We start from the raw sequence: 16,614 nt of genomic DNA, 5'->3' as shown, positions 1-16,614 counted from the left end.
GGATTTATAGTGTTTTACTCTTTAGATGTAAAGTAAGAGGAGCCTCGTATTAACAGACGGGGTTTGTGTTTTCATTAAAATATTTATACCTGCACTTGTTTTGAGTGCAAATTTGTTTTTTTGTTAGTTGTAATCAGAGATGGGCAGTAACGCGTTACTGTAATCTGATTACTTTTTTCAAGTAACGAGTAAAGTAAGGGATTACTATTGCAAAAACGGTAATTAGATTACCGTTACTTTCCCGTAGGAACGCTGCGTTACTGCGTTACTAAAACCGTGATTTTTTGCGAGAATGTCTCATGACAGTGACGTAAGCGAGTGCGACGTTCGTGACAACAGCTGTGTGCAGATCAACAATGGATCACATATCGAGTGCAGAGAGAGTATGAGCGTGCAGCGTTTAAAGCGTGGAAGTACTGACCTTACTTTGAGTTTGATTCCATAAAAAGTGACAAAAACATTAGTGTCCGCTGTGCGTGGGAAGAAAACTTCTTTTTACAGCGAAAAAACCTAAACTTCCAACAAGCACCGAGTAGCTACGACGTAATGGGAAACTCACAGAGAAACTCGCGGATTCTTCCACTGACCGCGGCACACCTGCACCAGGGTAAACCTCCGCCTACCCCACTCCTGCTTTACAGGTGAAAATAGAGCAACAGGACCGCTGAGTCTTTGACTTTATTTATTTTCTGCTGTGTTTTACTTGCATCTATTTGAAAGACTGAGTGTAAACACAAAAAATATTTTATTTTATGTGCTGGAATGTGCAGAAAATAGGTTTAAATGTTAAACTAATTTCTTCCAGTCAGAGAATGTTGCATATAATTATTTTTGCTTGATGCATAAAGTTAAAAGATTAAAACTAATAAAACAAGTTAAAAAAGAGACTTTTCCATTTGATTACATTTTGTATGATGGATTATGCAGAAAAAGTAGAATTGGGCTGAAAGATCTATCGCTTTATCACCTATTCAGGTTGTAAATCGTGTTTTTAAAAAGTAACTAAGTAATTAATTACTTTTGAAAATAAGTAATCAGTAAAGTAACGGGATTACTTTTTGGGGGAAGTAATCAGTAATTAGTTACTGATTACTTTTTTCAAGTAACTTGACCAACACTGGTTGTAATGCACTGATTTCATCAGTCCTTTCAAAAACATGTTAACTGTTTGAATGTTATATCCTATTTGCTTTAATGAGGAAGAGCACTGCATCTTCCTCTTACCTAATTCTGCTTTACCTTTATAAAGTGTGATATTCTCTGTGGAGCTGCAGAAGGAGGGATATTCATGTGTGACTTGCTTTATTATTATTATTTTATCTGCAATCTTCATTTTAAATGACTTGTGAATGTGCTGAGAAGTGCATGCACTGCAGCACGTGCATTTTGGCAGCTGGTAGTGTAATTGCGACCATAAAAGCCATGAACATTAACACGCCACTCAGCTGCTTGTTAATGCAAACGTCCACGCAGCCAATCACATTGATGGTGCAGTTAGGGATGACGTGATGGAGAGATGACCTGCTGTTCAAACTGAGCGTCAGAATGAGGAAGGAATGACATTTAAGTGACTCTGAACATTTCGTTCTAGTTGGTGCCTCATGAGTTGGTCTGAGTATTTCAGAGGCTGCTGATTGGCTGGAACTGTCCTTCCCATAACCATCTCCGGGGTTTTCAGAGGTCAGAGGAGTGAGTGCTTGAGCTGAAATGAACTTAAACCAGTAACTTAAACCAGTGTTGCAACGTATGCAGAAGAGCGTCTCCAAATACACAACACATTGAACCTTGAAGCAGGTGGGCAGCAGCAAACAACACTGCGCACATTTCTATTGCAACATTCAAATAGTACAATCAGAATCTGACACAAACATGAAAGCATGGATCCGCCTGCCTTGTGTAGGTTGTTCCTCATGGTGGTCTAAGGGTGTGGGGAATCGTTTAAACACTACACCTCTATGACCACAGTCTACCATCTTCACTGCACTCAAATGGCCTCTACAGTCACCAGATTTCAATTCAACAGAGCACTTTTGGGATGTAGTGTAATGGAAGATTCTCATCATGGATGTGCAGCAACAATCCTATGATGTGTCTGTGAAGGTTCTCAGTCATCCAGGTCATCGTAGTCAAAGGAGCTTTGAAAGAAAAGCGTCTGGACTTCTTTAAGTTGCTTGAAGACGTTTCACCTCTCATCCGAGAAGCTTCTTCAGTTCTAAGGTCAAATGGTGGAGAGTCCCAGATATAAACCTAGTGGGAGTAACCCCCCACAGAGGGACAAAAGGACCCCCTGATGATCCTCTAATCGCCTGAGCCAAGGTGTGAAACTGGGCGTGGGTCCCAATCAGCCAGAGTTTCGGGTGAGTTCATTGTGAAACCTGGCCCCACCTTATCATGCGAATTCCTGAGATCAGATGGCCCAGGATGTGAGTGGGTGTTAAGGCGTCTGGGAAGGGATCTCAAAACTGGATTATAGATGTCCTATGATGTCATCTTGGACCAAAATCCCTGAGAAATGTTTCCCGCCCTGGTTAAATCTATTCCACAGAGAGTTAAGACAGTTCCAAAGTCTAAAGGGGAACTAACATGGTAGCAAGGCGTACCTGATGTAGAGTGTATTCCACCACTGTGGTGACTAGTCCCAGTTTAACAGGTGGTATTATAAGGAGAACCTAATTATTGTATAAATAAATGCACATGTAAATGCCATATTTGTCAGTATTGATGTTTAAGGGGATTTCATGACCCGGTCATTTAATTTTATAATTGAGCTGAAAAACTCAGCACATGGCCCCGCCCCTCCCTGAGCCTGATTCTGCCGGAGGTTAAAAGGGAGTTTTTCCTTCCCACTGTGGCCAAAGTGCTTGCTCACAGGGGGTCATGTGATTGTATGTATTATTCTAGGGTCTACCATACAATATAAAGCCCCTTGAGGCGACTGTATGAATAAAACTGAATTGAAAAGAACCAAATATTGCAAAAGCTATGATCGGCACTGACTGGATGTGTCAGACGATCATTATTATTTTTAACTTAAACAACTACTAAAGAAACACAAGAATAACTGGTTTGTTTTAGGTTTGAAGTAAATGAACTTGACACAAATAACAAACCACTTTCATATTACCTGTGGCACTTTTTGAAAAAAGTCATTTGAAAGTCCAACCGTTTGCTCAATTTTGTATATATATATTTATTTATTTATTTATTTATTTTTAATCAAATATGAGGTCAAAATCTATTTAAGAAAATAAAGATAAAAGCAACTATAAACTACAAAGTATACCTTTCCTGCACCGTGATGATTTCCCAATAGACCAGTACATCTTTGCTCTGCTTGCTCTTAATTGTTCTGTTGGCATTTTCTACCCAGGATCATTTATACACCTTGTTATTGGTTTTCTCGGCCCATTCTACCTCTTTGAGTACAAGTGAATAAACAATATCATCTAATCTAATCAGAGAGCAGTCAGACTCCTGCAGGCTCAATATCTTGATATCCATCTGACACCTTTAATGGCGACTCCACCTAATTACATCCCAGTGCTGGAATGAACTGTATGGATTTAAGTTATCTCACTTGTGATGTGGACACTTCCTGGGGCTCTGTGAGTGTGTGGCCTGGTTCAATCAATCACTTGCTTCTCAAGTACAATCATTAGAGTAGGAGCCTGGATTTTCCTCTCCTGCATGATAATTAATCACTTCAGTGCAGACTGGCCTATCGGTGAAATAGCCCTTTTTGAAAGGTCTCTGGTTTGATCTCCATGACAGCCAAAGCATCCAGTGAAAACTATGTGTCCTTTTGAAGTGTCCTTGAGCAGGACTCCGAACTTCTCCCCTTTCATCCGCTCTCATTGCTCTCTGCGCGAGAGCTCTCGATACAAGTGTCAGCTAAATGCCTGAACACGCAGCTTTAAATGGAGCGTGTCACTTTGCATTGGAGCCACAGTTTCCGCTGCCTGCATGACAATTAAGCACTTCTTGGTTGAATTGAAGGACAAGTTTGGAAGGAAAACGAGGAAAGAAGAAGGGGATGAACTCTGACAAAGATGGAGAGATGGGTTGAGTCGAAAAGAGAGCAAGATGATGAGGCCAGTGGGATCCCAGGAGGTGAATGGAGCATCTGTCATATTGCTCACCAGCATGTTAATGAAGCCAATGGACCAGCAGAGCTTAGTGGGCTGATGTGTCAATGTCACGCAGAGGACAAGTATCATGGTCGTTGTGGCAAAAAGAAGAATGACACTCCAGGTTATCTGCTTATACCTAAAGGTTTATGAAAGAAATACCCCAGAAAAAAAGTTGTATATGGCCTTTAATGCTTATTGCAAGGATGCAGCAAAAGGTTACTTCTTGTGAAATACTCAAAATTTAAGTTTTAAGTTCAAGAATTTCAAAAGTAAAGCAGTGATTTAGAAGTAAAGCATGAAGCAATCAAAGCGTGTTGAAAGCCACAGAGACGCAGTGTTTAGAGAAAATGCATCTTAACTGTTGAGATACTCTGGACACATGAGGGATCACTGAGGTTGTCCTTCCCTCCTGGATCGGCTGGAGCTTTCTTTAGGTGCCTTCACAGGTTTGACAAATGTCCAGCTGGGATAACCACATTTACTCAGCAATGTCTTGCTCTCCTGCTTCCCTGGCCACTGTGTCTGTGGGGATGGTGTTCGATCTGTATTGTAGCGTCCTGATGGCGCCCAGTTTGTGCTCCAGTGGATGTAGGTTTACGGTACGCATCAGCTTTTAAATGTCCTCCACTACTGATGGAAATCTCACAGTCTAAGAAGGCTAACCTGCCACTTTTCATATCCTCCCTGATGAATTTGATGTGTCGGTGCACTGAGTTAATCTGATCCGTGAATTTTGGTCGTCCTGAGATTTGATTTTCACCCACATACCTGAACCGATGACTCAGTGGGGTTCCACTGTTTCCATGTGGAAGTTGGCCACAATGGGTGAAACTGGGGAACTCATGGCACATCCATCCACCCACACACCCACCCGTCCACCATCTCATAATTATTCTTGTCACACAAATTGTTTTTGTGCTCTAATCAGCTGTTCAAGCCTTTTCACAGTGAAATCGAATCTTACTTTAATGAATTTACATCAAATATCAATCTACTGATAACAATCTGAGCGACTCGATATTAAGGGAACAACCAGAAACATTATGACCGAAGCTTCCTGCACATACAGATTGTGTGGCATTTAGAAAAGTGCAGCTGTTTGGAGACGGGCTCTCTCTGCGTAACAGAGCCTGAGAAACTGACATATTTTGCATCTTAAAAGATACTAATTAGTAAAATAAAGCTGATGACCTAATCGTTAATGTCTCCATGTCTCATGAATGTTGCGCATTAGATACTTTTTCCATTGCAGTGGGAGCGTGTTGGGCAGGCTAACGTAGCTCTTTATATCTAACTCTTTACAGGTGATCCTGCATCCTTTGTTAGGATATGTCTCCAGTGCTCGGTTTGCTTGAACATATCTGTGAGCAGCATGTATGTGCAGAATATAAGTTTCCTGAAGAGCCTCATTGTAGTTTTTACAAGACAAAGAAGCAGCTGCTTTACATCCATCTGAGCTCCTTTAACTCGCAGGGAGTGTGAGCGTCTCTGCCCAACGGGACAGTGTGAAGCAGCACGACAGTCTGAGGTCACTCTGCTTGTAAACGGTGCATTGCTCTTTTGGGGGTGGGAGTGAGTAACTGCCCAAATGAATAAGCATCATGGGTTTTTGTTAACGAGCGTGGGCGAGATGGAGTCTGAATGTGCCGCATCAGCAGAAACAGAAACGCTGCGCTGGATTGTCGTGGTGAAGTGGGACCACTGAATCAAAGTTACTGCTGATGATTCTCAACATTTTCCTCTGTGTGAAATTTACCAGTAATTCCTGTTGAATATTGGCAGATTATCAGTAGTAGCAAATTCAAACAGCTGGAGTGTTTTGCCTCCCGCTGCCTTTACTGTGTCGACATATATGTAGAGATGCTGACTTAAGAATCCCTTTGCGTCTCCTCATTAAATCACTTGCTGAGAGGTTTGCAGGAATATTATGCAGGGATACATTATGCATTTGTATGAAGTTCACAATAATGCAGATTAGATATTTGGCTCAACTGGAAATGTTCTGTTTTGTCAGAGGGAATGATACTGAGCTGTACAGGCCATTACCAGCTCACAGAGACACGCATGCTAATGTTCTTCAGCTGGGAACAAGAGCTGCTTTCAAACGTCGCACCATAAAAGCGCATACATACCATTTGCATAAACAGAGTGTGTGTGGGTTTGTTTGTGCGTGTGTGCATAAGCCAGACTTCTGAAGCAAAGACAGTGCAGCTACATTTCTGTGTGTCTGTAAATAACTTCATGAAAGTGCACTTTGGTGTCCTTGAAACCAACTGGCCAGAGACTTTTGCATCTGCCGTGTGGAAACAGGATGCCGTGTGGTTCCTCAGATGTGAGCTGAGTGCTGTTAAACATATATATAGCTTTGCTCTTATGGCAGTATAGAGAGGAATGCTTACAAGTTTATAATGCACATTTTTAGGCTTCCAGAAAGGTTTAGTTTTATGTCTCAATGCTGCTTTTGTTCGTGTCCAGACTCATGACATCAAAACTCGCAGCCTCCGCCACAGCTGACTGTAGGAGAATAGCAGAGACATCAAATTACATTAAAATGTCCAATAATACAGCTGTCACTGACCCACATCACATCTGTTCTAAGACTAAGAGATCTGAGACAGATTTTAGCTTTAGTTTTTGGAAATATCTTATCATGTTCGGTTCAATTTAAATCTAAATAACTTTCTAAATAATTAAGTTTCTAAATAACGAGAGCAAATGTTAGATATGTACTGAAACCTCCACAGCCAGCCGTGTGCTCCTGGTGTGAGGAGGCTGCTGCTTGTCTGATTGGTGAAATGTTCTTGGAGCATGCCATGAAGAGGCTCACGGTGCTGTGATGTCATTGTTCCAGTATTAATAAGAGATGTTTAAAGTCGGCAGAGAAATATGTTTACTGCAGAAGCCCCACATTCCTGAGCTGCAGCTCTTCATTCACTGAACCAAAGCAGTCGTTGAGCATTTAGTTCTTTTTGACAGATTCAAGAATGGAATTTGGAAATAACGTCTGGGCCCGTAAATATCTGCTCTGCAAGTAAAAACACCTTTTCTGTTTCCCTGCAGTGTACCTGGGCGTGACTAACCTGAGTACCTATCAGGTGAGGATGAACGGGCTGTGTGCCCAGTGGCAGCCTCACCGACATGCCAGCGCCTACAGAGTGGCCCTGGAGTCGGCGGTTGGTGAGTGCAGTGATGGCAGCGTGATTTTAAAGGTGGTCTTATTCCTTCTGTGTGATGTTTTGCTCGTACTCCCATCTGTACTGTGTATGTAAGCAAATGAAGGTCAGCCTGAGGCGTTTGTTGCATCATGTGAGTAAATATTTCTCAATATTAACATTTTAAACTTATGAACCTGTTCTCATCATGAAGGTTTGTAGTTATTATATTTGCAAGTGGAATTCCTTTCATCCCAGTATCTCTGCTTGACTACGTGCACAATCTCAGGCTGCTAAAAAAAGACTCGTTTGTAGGTGGTGGAAGATCTGTCAGCACGTTGGACGGTTCCAGTGTTTGTGCCAAGCTTCGTAGGCACACCAAGGAAACACATTTCTGAACTCTCGTTCTGAATTGGGGAAAGACATTGTGCATGTATTTTATTAATGTTTTAAGGTTATATTATTGAGAAGTATTTACAGCTTTGTTTGCAGATATTTAAGATACAGCTGTGTGAACATGTGAACCCCAAACATCCAGGTCACACGTATGGATACAACACAGAGCAGTTTGGATTTCCTTGTCTTTAATAAGCACACAGTCTCACGGCGCACACCTGGAAGAAGAAAAAACGAACTCTGTGCTCTGTTGGAGGAAGAAGGCCTGCTCTTTGAAACTGTGAAGCACCGTGGAGGGAGCGTCCCGAATCGGGGCTCATTTGGCACCTTGGGGCACGGATGCCTTCCAATGACTTGGAGAGCAATAAATTTCAAAAATGTGTCAAGAAATTTCAGAGGAGAATGTCAGGGAATCAGCCCGTGACCTGAAACAAATAAATCGAAACCATAATGATTAAAAAAGAATACAAAAGGTCCCAACATTAACCCAGCTGAGACGATGCAGCAGACCTCGAGTGTGCTTTTTCAATCAAACCGTCCCACAAGTGCCGATGACCCGGAACCCTTATATAGGAGTTGTCCTCATTGTTGTGCGAGCTTTATGAGCCATGAGAAGAAATGGTTGCTGCTGTTGGAGCTAAATTCAAAGGTTCGCTACCTTCTCCCACCCTGCACGTGATTCCTCAGTCTGTCCTGTTTAGACATGAAAATGACTCAGATGAAGATCTCACCGTTCTCCTCCATATTTATATAAAGCTCTTATAAACACTGTTAAAACAAAACATGTCCAGTAATCTGGAAAAATCTTGCCAATAAGCTTGTGTACCAGATCAATATTCGATTATCTTTGTGTGCCTGCAAAGCTTGGCACGAGCACTTGGCTTTACAGTGGGAGTCACTGAATCAAGAAAAACCTGCTTGCACATATTTTAAATACACAATACGCTAAATTTTCAGTGTGAATTCACAAACATTTTGCTGCTATATGTTTGGAGATGTTTGCAAATGCGATATCAGTGCAAACGTGTGAATCTGAACTCTTCTCCCATCATGGCTTTGGATTAAGGCGAGGAGTTAAACGTGACAGTGCATCGCTTTAGCATTTACAAAATACTGCATGTGTAACTGTAATTCTTCCCATCAAACTCCTACGCTGCATATCCAGTGCAGTAGGAGAGCAGCCTCATTCATACTCGCATGCTTTCATCAGTAGGAGTTTCAGTATGTAGCTGAAGCAGAGGGTCCAATTTTCTGAATCCCTAAGCAGCCGGAGATGACAAAGATATTGTTGTATCCCATCTGAGACGTGCTGACACTTTAAAGGTTTAGCTGTACAATCAGACACTGTGCCGCTCTGTAGAAAAGGAAGGCTTACGGATCACAGCACGGGTGACATTTACATTTGCTGCATGAGGTAAAATAAAGCGAACAAAAAAGACAAAAGGTCGCGATTACGGCTGCCGAGTGAGGAGATGTGCTTGTTACAGCAGTGACAGTAATTATGCCCTGTTGTGTCTATTCTCAGAGGTAAACTTTAAGGAGGGGGAAGGAAAAAGTACAGTTATTTTCTTCTTATGAAGTTTTCTGTTGAAGTTTTGGTTGCACCTGCAACTTCTTTCCTCTGATTGTGACGATATATTTTTTTAAAACAATAAAAACCGAACTGCTTCTATTTAGAGTTCATTATGTGTGGGAGTGTGAAGAAGAAGAAGGGAAGTGAAGCCTGCCGTCTGCATGAGTCAGTGCGCGCGTAAACGGCAATCAAGCCGTGCATCCCAGCGTTAGCTCGAAGTGTGCCGAGACTCTGGCAAATTCAACAGATACGTTCTGCTTGCAGAAACGTGTTTTTGTTTATAGCCCACCGCTGACGTTCTTTTACTAGACTGTCAGCTAATTAACTTTAGTGTCATGCTAAATTATGCCTGCATCGTTAAACATAATAATATAAGCTAGGTGGCTGTAGTGGCTCAGTAGTACGTGGTTTATGTATGTATAGCAAGCAAAAGCCCCCGGGTTTGATCCCAGGAGGAGACGCAAACCCCTCGGCGGGGGGGGTCTCGAAAGGGAACCCAGAGTATAAATCTGCCAAACATCAAACATGCGACAGTACCTGCTGTGGCGAGGCCTTGTGAAGAAGGAAGCAGCAAAAGTACAAAGGTGTCTGCACGTGTGAGTAATAATAATAAATGCCCTTGTTTTTACGGTGAGATTATACTTTTAGACGCGCAACAGAAGGAAAAGCACCTTTAATAAGTTTTTTATGTTATTTGCACTTTGGCAGTAAAAAGCGTCGTGCAGCTCTACAAAGTTTGATTCAGGATAGGCCGACATGTCCACACATCCTGCTTCTGCCAAAGGTTTCTTCCAAGTGCTTGCTTATAGGGGTCCATTTGACTGTTGGGGTTGTCTCTGTGTTACTGTAAGGTTTACATTACCAGGTGAAGTGCTGTGGGATGACTGTTGTTTAGGTTGGTGCAGAACTTTTATAACTGCAGTTGATTAAGACTGGAACAAACAAACAAGGATCATTCCACCGTTCATTAATACATGCACAGTACAAACAAATTCAGATTTACAGGAAGACATGTCCTCTCGGTGGAAGTCAGATGTAAAGCTTATAAGTAGCAGCTAGCTGTGCAGCTAGTTGTGGTTCTCTGTTGCTTCTTGCTTCTTACCCTGACTTTGGTGCTGTGATGATCCCTAAAAATAAAAATCTCTAATAATTTCTATTGTTTCTAAAAACATGATCAAGGATGACAAGATTCCCACAGAGAGTGGGCATTCTTGCTAACAGTGTAGAAGTTCTCCAAATGCATATTTAAAGGAACGGTTTTCTAATACATGGTTCACCTATGATCCTTTTCTAAATGGAACCAAGTAGATCGTGTCCTTATAATCAGATATAATATGTCCACTAAAATCCTGCGTTTGTCCCTTACATCCCTCACAAACATGTCTTTATTTAGAATTCCTCTTTAGCTCTGCACTTCCTCCACTACAGAACAAATTGGCTGCAAGGCCTTATTACAGCATTTTGATTGGCCGTCAGTGATGGTCCCCAAACCAATATTAACTTGATGTTCTAGGAAGAAAAACAGCCACATGGTGACAGCAGATACACTTTCACATTACCTCCAGTGTCTGTTAAACTCTCCTGAAACTCTCTGCAATTTATTTATGAACTGATGAACTTTAATGTGTTCGTACGTCAGCTGCCAAACAGGCCACTGCACCAAAGTCACCTCTGTGAAGCAGCCTTATGCCTATAAAAGTCATTTCCTCAGTTATGATTCTGTGCAGCCACCAACAAAAACAATAGTTCTTTGTCTGACACTGAGAACACGTCCAAATAGCATCAAACAACAGATGGTCTGGCCCTGAATCGATTTTAAACATCCACCACTCAGTCAGCACCTCAAAGCTAAGACTAACTTTTAATACAGCCGTCATCCACCAAATAGGAAAGTAATAGCTGTTATTCATCACCTTTAGGCGTCCAGCAATAACACTGGCGTCATTAACGTCACATAAAAGGCACAAATTCCCCCGTGTCTCCTCGGGGAGATCCAATGTGTTGGTTCTCTCAACACACAATGAAGCTAAATAATGACTTATGTTAGAACAGCTGGTAAATAATTACACCTGCTGCTGAGAATGGGGGAAATGTGTGATTATCCTGTTTTATTATTGAACAGGCTGGAATTTAAAGGGAGTGGAGGGAGGTAAATTTAGGGAATAGGGTATAGAAAGAAAGACAGAGTGTAAAGTGTGTTTTCATACATCCTCCTGCAGGACAGAAGGATTTACCATGTTCAGCTAGAATTTACAGAAACAACTCTTTGATCTTTTGCTGCACAGGATCAATTCTTCACCCTTATTATGGTCTTATCCCAGTTTAGCTACACAGGAATGTTGTGGTGCATTTAGGCGTCTCATAGGTTCCTCTGCCTGATGACTCCCTCACAGCTCGAGCTTCCAGCCATCATCAATGTGATTAAATCATGTCACAGATTATATGCAGTATTACTCATAGCGGCACTTCTGGCATGGATTCTGAGGGATTGAACTCTATTTGATGGTGCCTGAGGAAAAAGGAGCATTTATGGGTTCAGTGACCTTCGGTGCAGAGGTGGCGAACTCCAGGCCTCGAGGGCCGGTGTCCTGCAGGTTTTAGATCTCACCCTGGGTCAACACACTCAATCAAATGATTGGTTCATTACCAGGCCTCTGGAGGACTACGAGACATGTTGAGGACTTAATTTAGCCAAATAAATCAGCTGCGTCCTGCTGCTGCTGCTCACATTGGTTTGATTCACTTGACTTGACTCCTTGACTTGACTTAAACTGAGATTTTTCCACCCATACACTCCCACCTGTGTAGTTTCGTGGTGAGCTTGTCCTTCTCATTGTCTTTGCACTCGATGCCTCTTTAAGTCATTAAAATGTTCCACCAGTTCCCTGTAATGAAGTAAAGGCTTGGTGTTTCATGGATAACAGGTTTTTCTTGGAAAACTGTTTGACATGTTACCAATGGACCCTGACTGTTAGGATGGAGTGAACAAGTACAACAGGAAGGTGTTTGATTGGTTCAATAATTGGATTTGATTCATCAAGTATTAACAAACCAAGCGAACAGTAGCATCCTAATGACAACAAAGATAAATAAATGCTTTCATTTTCAATCTGTGACAACGTGCTGGGTTTACGATGTGTGCAGATTGTTCTACACACTTGCATGTGCGTGCACTTGCTTTTATTTCTGCATGTGACAAATACAGAATCGTTTTTGAGAAAGATAAAGATGTTCTTTGTACTTTTGTTGCAGGCAGCCAGAAGCAGGAGACGAGACTGAGCGGGGGAGCGAGCAGGCACTGTTTCAACAACCTGAAGCCCAACATGCAGTATAAGATCAGCATCTACGCTCAGCTGCAGGACGGGACCGAAGGGCCTGCAGTCACCACCGCTGAGAAGACACGTAAGGACCTGAGCTTTGAACACACGTGTCATTCACATGTTGCAGTTCCACGACTGGATTCCTCCTGCTGCTGCTATTTTAAGATCACTGCACAGAAGCCTCGTTTACATTTACACTTGTGTGTCTCTGTGTGTGCTGGGTTGCTTCCACTCTTTCAAATTGGGCACACTTATATATTGCATGCCATTGTACAAGATCTTAATTTCTGACGCCAGTGGCCAACGTTTATCTGATGCCAACGTGTCCATTTATCCCTGGCTAAATATTCAACAACAGTGTAATGAGGAGCTAAAAGGCTTTTAAGAGTGCAAATATTTCACAGTAAATGCATTTGTTGAGGGTTTCTCCACACCCCCAGAAACTCTTGAAATCAATGCCTCAAATAAGCTTAAAGATTTATTTTTAAATCTTAAAACGTTGATACTTTTCACCAGAATATAACGAATCGTGTTTTGTGATGCCAAAGTTTAAAATGTAAAACATGGCCTCCAGGTTGCTGACAGCTGCTGCAGTGTGTATTTTGGGCAGAAGGTTTTTCCAACTTGGCTTTGTGGGACTCAAAGCAGTGATGGCCAACACAGGACTGAGTCAGCAGCTCCAACAAGGCAGGCTGCAGCAGTCCCCTACATTTATTCAGCAGTTGCAGATACAGACAAAGAATAGTTTGCATTAATGTAAACACAGCAAACAGCTGGTGTGGAGAGAGCACGTGGGAATTCATGTAGTTTCATTGAGTTCTGATTGGTTATGTTGGTCGTTCATCATGTCTCTGGAGAAACAAAAGAAATCCACTGACAACAGCTGTGCTGCAAATATTTATTGTAATCGTCAATATCAGCCTAAAATTGCACGATCCCTACATGACCTTTGTGTGGAGACTGGCCACTTTTATTTCTGATAGGGATGCATGTGTGTAGTATTTCCCATTTAGTGTGAGACAAATGTTTCAGAGCAGGCGCTCTGTTCTTTTTCTTATTTGAGTGTTCTATGAGAGAACTAATGTGTACGACCGTAATGCCGTCGCTCAGTCATTCTCGGGCTCGTTTATTTCGACCACCAACAGAGGACTGAAAACTTTGGCTGCCTCTAAGGTTGTCATATCTGCAGCCAATTTGAAGCTGAAAAACTGGGAAATCCTGTAAACTGCTTTTTGATGTGCAGCGTTTCGCACAAACCCACTCGTGCACTCACCGCCGACACATCCAGAAGTACTTTGCCTCCTCCATTCGATCTGCCAAACGCCCGTTTTAAAAGCGCCCTTACATGTGTCATAATAACAATATAGCAGAAGCACACGGCGGGGAAACACACACAATTATACACAAACTGCTGTCAGCTGTCATCGGTTTAAGAAGAAGCCCGGTCCGGGCTGGGAGGACGATCACGTCATTTTCAACATAAAACATCTTTTATCCTCGCCGGAGCGCCGAGTGCCGAATCCTCTTCCTTTTCAGGATGAGCCTTTTGTTCTGCAGCAGCAGCCCCAAACACTAATCAAGACCCACTGTCTGGAGACGGGAGGGTGACGGGGTGGGTGGGCTGTTGTTTTATTTTCAATGAGGCCCGTGTGCAGTAAATTCACTACTCGCTTTAGTTACGTTCAGCTGTATTCAACACTTTAATCACCAGCTTCACTGCAGAGATGAAGAAGTTTTAATCAACTGCTTTGAGAGCGCGCACACGTCAGCGTGTCTCACGTGTCACTTTATAAGATCCACCGTGTGTTGAAGAAGCGCTCGAGATCACAGCCAAAGCTGCGCGACGGTGCAGCTTTAATAACGAGTCGACCAAATAACTGGATACAGGTTTGTTTTCAGTCAACACAGCTGCCAGCAGCCGTGCTGTGAGACTCACAGGGTTCCAGATGGATGCAGATATGTGCGTGCTGTTTTATCTGCTTTCCATTGTTATTGCAGCAATAGCAGTATTGATTTAGTAACGGCACTTGATTAGTACAATCAGCAGAGGGTGTAAAAAATACAATAAAATGGATAAAATAAAAGTTTTTGGAACTGCAGGCAAACTCAGTTTCTGATAAATAAAAATGGCGACGCCCTGCTGATGAGAAGTTATTTGGCTAACCTCCCATTCCTGGTTGTTTCCTCTGCACTGTGTTCAGTGCTGCTCTGAGTTTCACAGTGCAGGCGATGATCACTGGAGGTCCTGCTCTGCTCTCATCTATGTGCACATTTGCAGTTTCAGCTCAGACCCACAGACCAACTTTTACTTTGAGCACTTTTATTGTTCCTGAGGTCGCCGCGAGTAAACTCAGAGGTGAGCAGCCTGTTTCCTTTGCCAACTGTCTGCAGTGCACTGAAGTGTTTTGCAATATGTGCGTGAATGTTTTCATTCACCTGTTAGCAGTGCTACACAGTTATAATGGGAGCATAGTGTTTCCTAAATCAGGCTGCTGATCTGAAAGCTAATTTCTGTGGCAAACTAAAACGAGTGAAGTGAGAATGACGAGCCGGGAGAAAAGCATAGTTCAGAGGTGGCACGGAGACGAGAACCCGCAGAATTGAAAACGGGACAAAGAAAATATCCAGAGATACAAGAAAGAATGTTCCCTCCTCGAAGCTAAGCAGACATTTGTTTGCTTGAAGCTGCTCCCCTCTGTACCGCAGCTCTGCAGTGAGCTTCCACAATGATTTATTGCTTTGTTTTGATGCAAATGAAAGCCAGAGCCTTTCCTCCAAATGACTATCCCCATCGCTGCAGGCAGCCACTACTGAATGCTCCCTACCTGCCATCACAAGTAATTCTCAGCCTCAGGTAGCTGATTTACTGCCTAAACAGCGCTGAGTGCATAAACGCACAAAGACGCTCAAAGACACACGGAGAATACAGGCAGGAAGGCAGAGACAGTGGGAGTGCGCGTTGGACAGCAGCTAACACTGTGATCAGTGCAGCAAATTATACATGAGCTGAATGTAGTTACTGTACACGTTTGGGCCATACGTGAGCGCTCTGTGCAGTTTCACCGCGTGTTTCACTCAGGGTCATGTGGCACACGAGGGTGGTTTTGTTATAGTTACAGGCTGTCACATCCTCATGTGTTTGTTTGTTCTGCAGTACCCGTCCCGACCCCACCACCCACCAAGCCCCCGACCACCACGCCTGCACCCACAATCCCTGCTGCCAAGGAAGGTAGGAGAGCAGTTCTAATGCTGTTATTGATCGTCTCATCTTTCGATCTCTTTATGTTGATGTATTGTTGTTGAGGTGTTTTGGTGACATCAGGCTGCATCCAAACAGCTTCTTTTATTTATTTCTTTTGCTCAGTTTTCAATAAATATGTATAAATATTTGACTTGTTTGTTTTTATGAAACGTTTTGCATAACCAGCTTTCATATTCTGATTTGTAGCAGGAGACCTTTTATTATTTTATAGGTGTGCAGTCAGATATGTCAGTGGCCCCCAGCCCCCGGTACCGGTCCGTGAGTCGTTCGGTACCGCGCTGCGAGATTTGAGGCTCGGGTGTGAAATTTCTGGCTTTCAGAGTTTTTATCGTTAACTTGGTTTGCCTGGGTTTTATTGTGTCTTATTTTGAAATAAATATTTACGCGTTACCATAGTGACCAGAGAGCATTAAGGGGCAGAGAGGAGGACGTTACTCTCAATGTTGTTGGTGCATTTCAGGAGGACGCTGCTAATAACGTTACACAATTAGTACATCAGTACATCCACGTTTACTATTATATTTACAGAGACAGTTTTTGTCGTATTATTTTATTTTGTTGTATTTATCCGTGACACCTTAAAGGCCGTGACGATAGTGTCTGACATGAAACCGGCCCGTGGCTGCTGTGATATGTGACACACTGTCTGAGATTGGCACGATGACGTTTTCTTTATTAACATGACTGAAGTCCAGGCACTAACGTTTTGTACAATTCACTTGATAAGTGGAGGACAGTGGGTGGATAGACTGTACTGTAGTATTTTATGTGTGGACTGTGT

At 42.6% G+C, this 16,614-nt stretch overlaps 1 protein-coding gene across 1 annotated transcript in view; it reads left to right on the top strand.

Annotated features, from left to right (window-relative positions):
• LOC102313124 (collagen alpha-1(XIV) chain) overlaps positions 1–16,614 on the top strand; it is a 173,032-nt gene that overhangs the window by 113,306 nt on the left and 43,112 nt on the right. Inside the window, exons 26-28 of the mRNA XM_042212952.1 lie at positions 7,191–7,307; positions 12,504–12,653; positions 15,726–15,800. Coding sequence (XP_042068886.1) covers positions 7,191–7,307; positions 12,504–12,653; positions 15,726–15,800 — 342 coding nt within the window. The remainder of the gene's footprint in view (positions 1–7,190; positions 7,308–12,503; positions 12,654–15,725; positions 15,801–16,614) is intronic.

This window comes from Haplochromis burtoni, unplaced genomic scaffold (genome assembly GCF_018398535.1).
Source record: "Haplochromis burtoni strain Fernald_Lab_line unplaced genomic scaffold, NCSU_Asbu1 Contig_402, whole genome shotgun sequence".
NCBI lineage: Eukaryota > Metazoa > Chordata > Actinopteri > Cichliformes > Cichlidae > Haplochromis > Haplochromis burtoni.
This window is presented reverse-complemented; position numbering and strand designations above follow the sequence as displayed.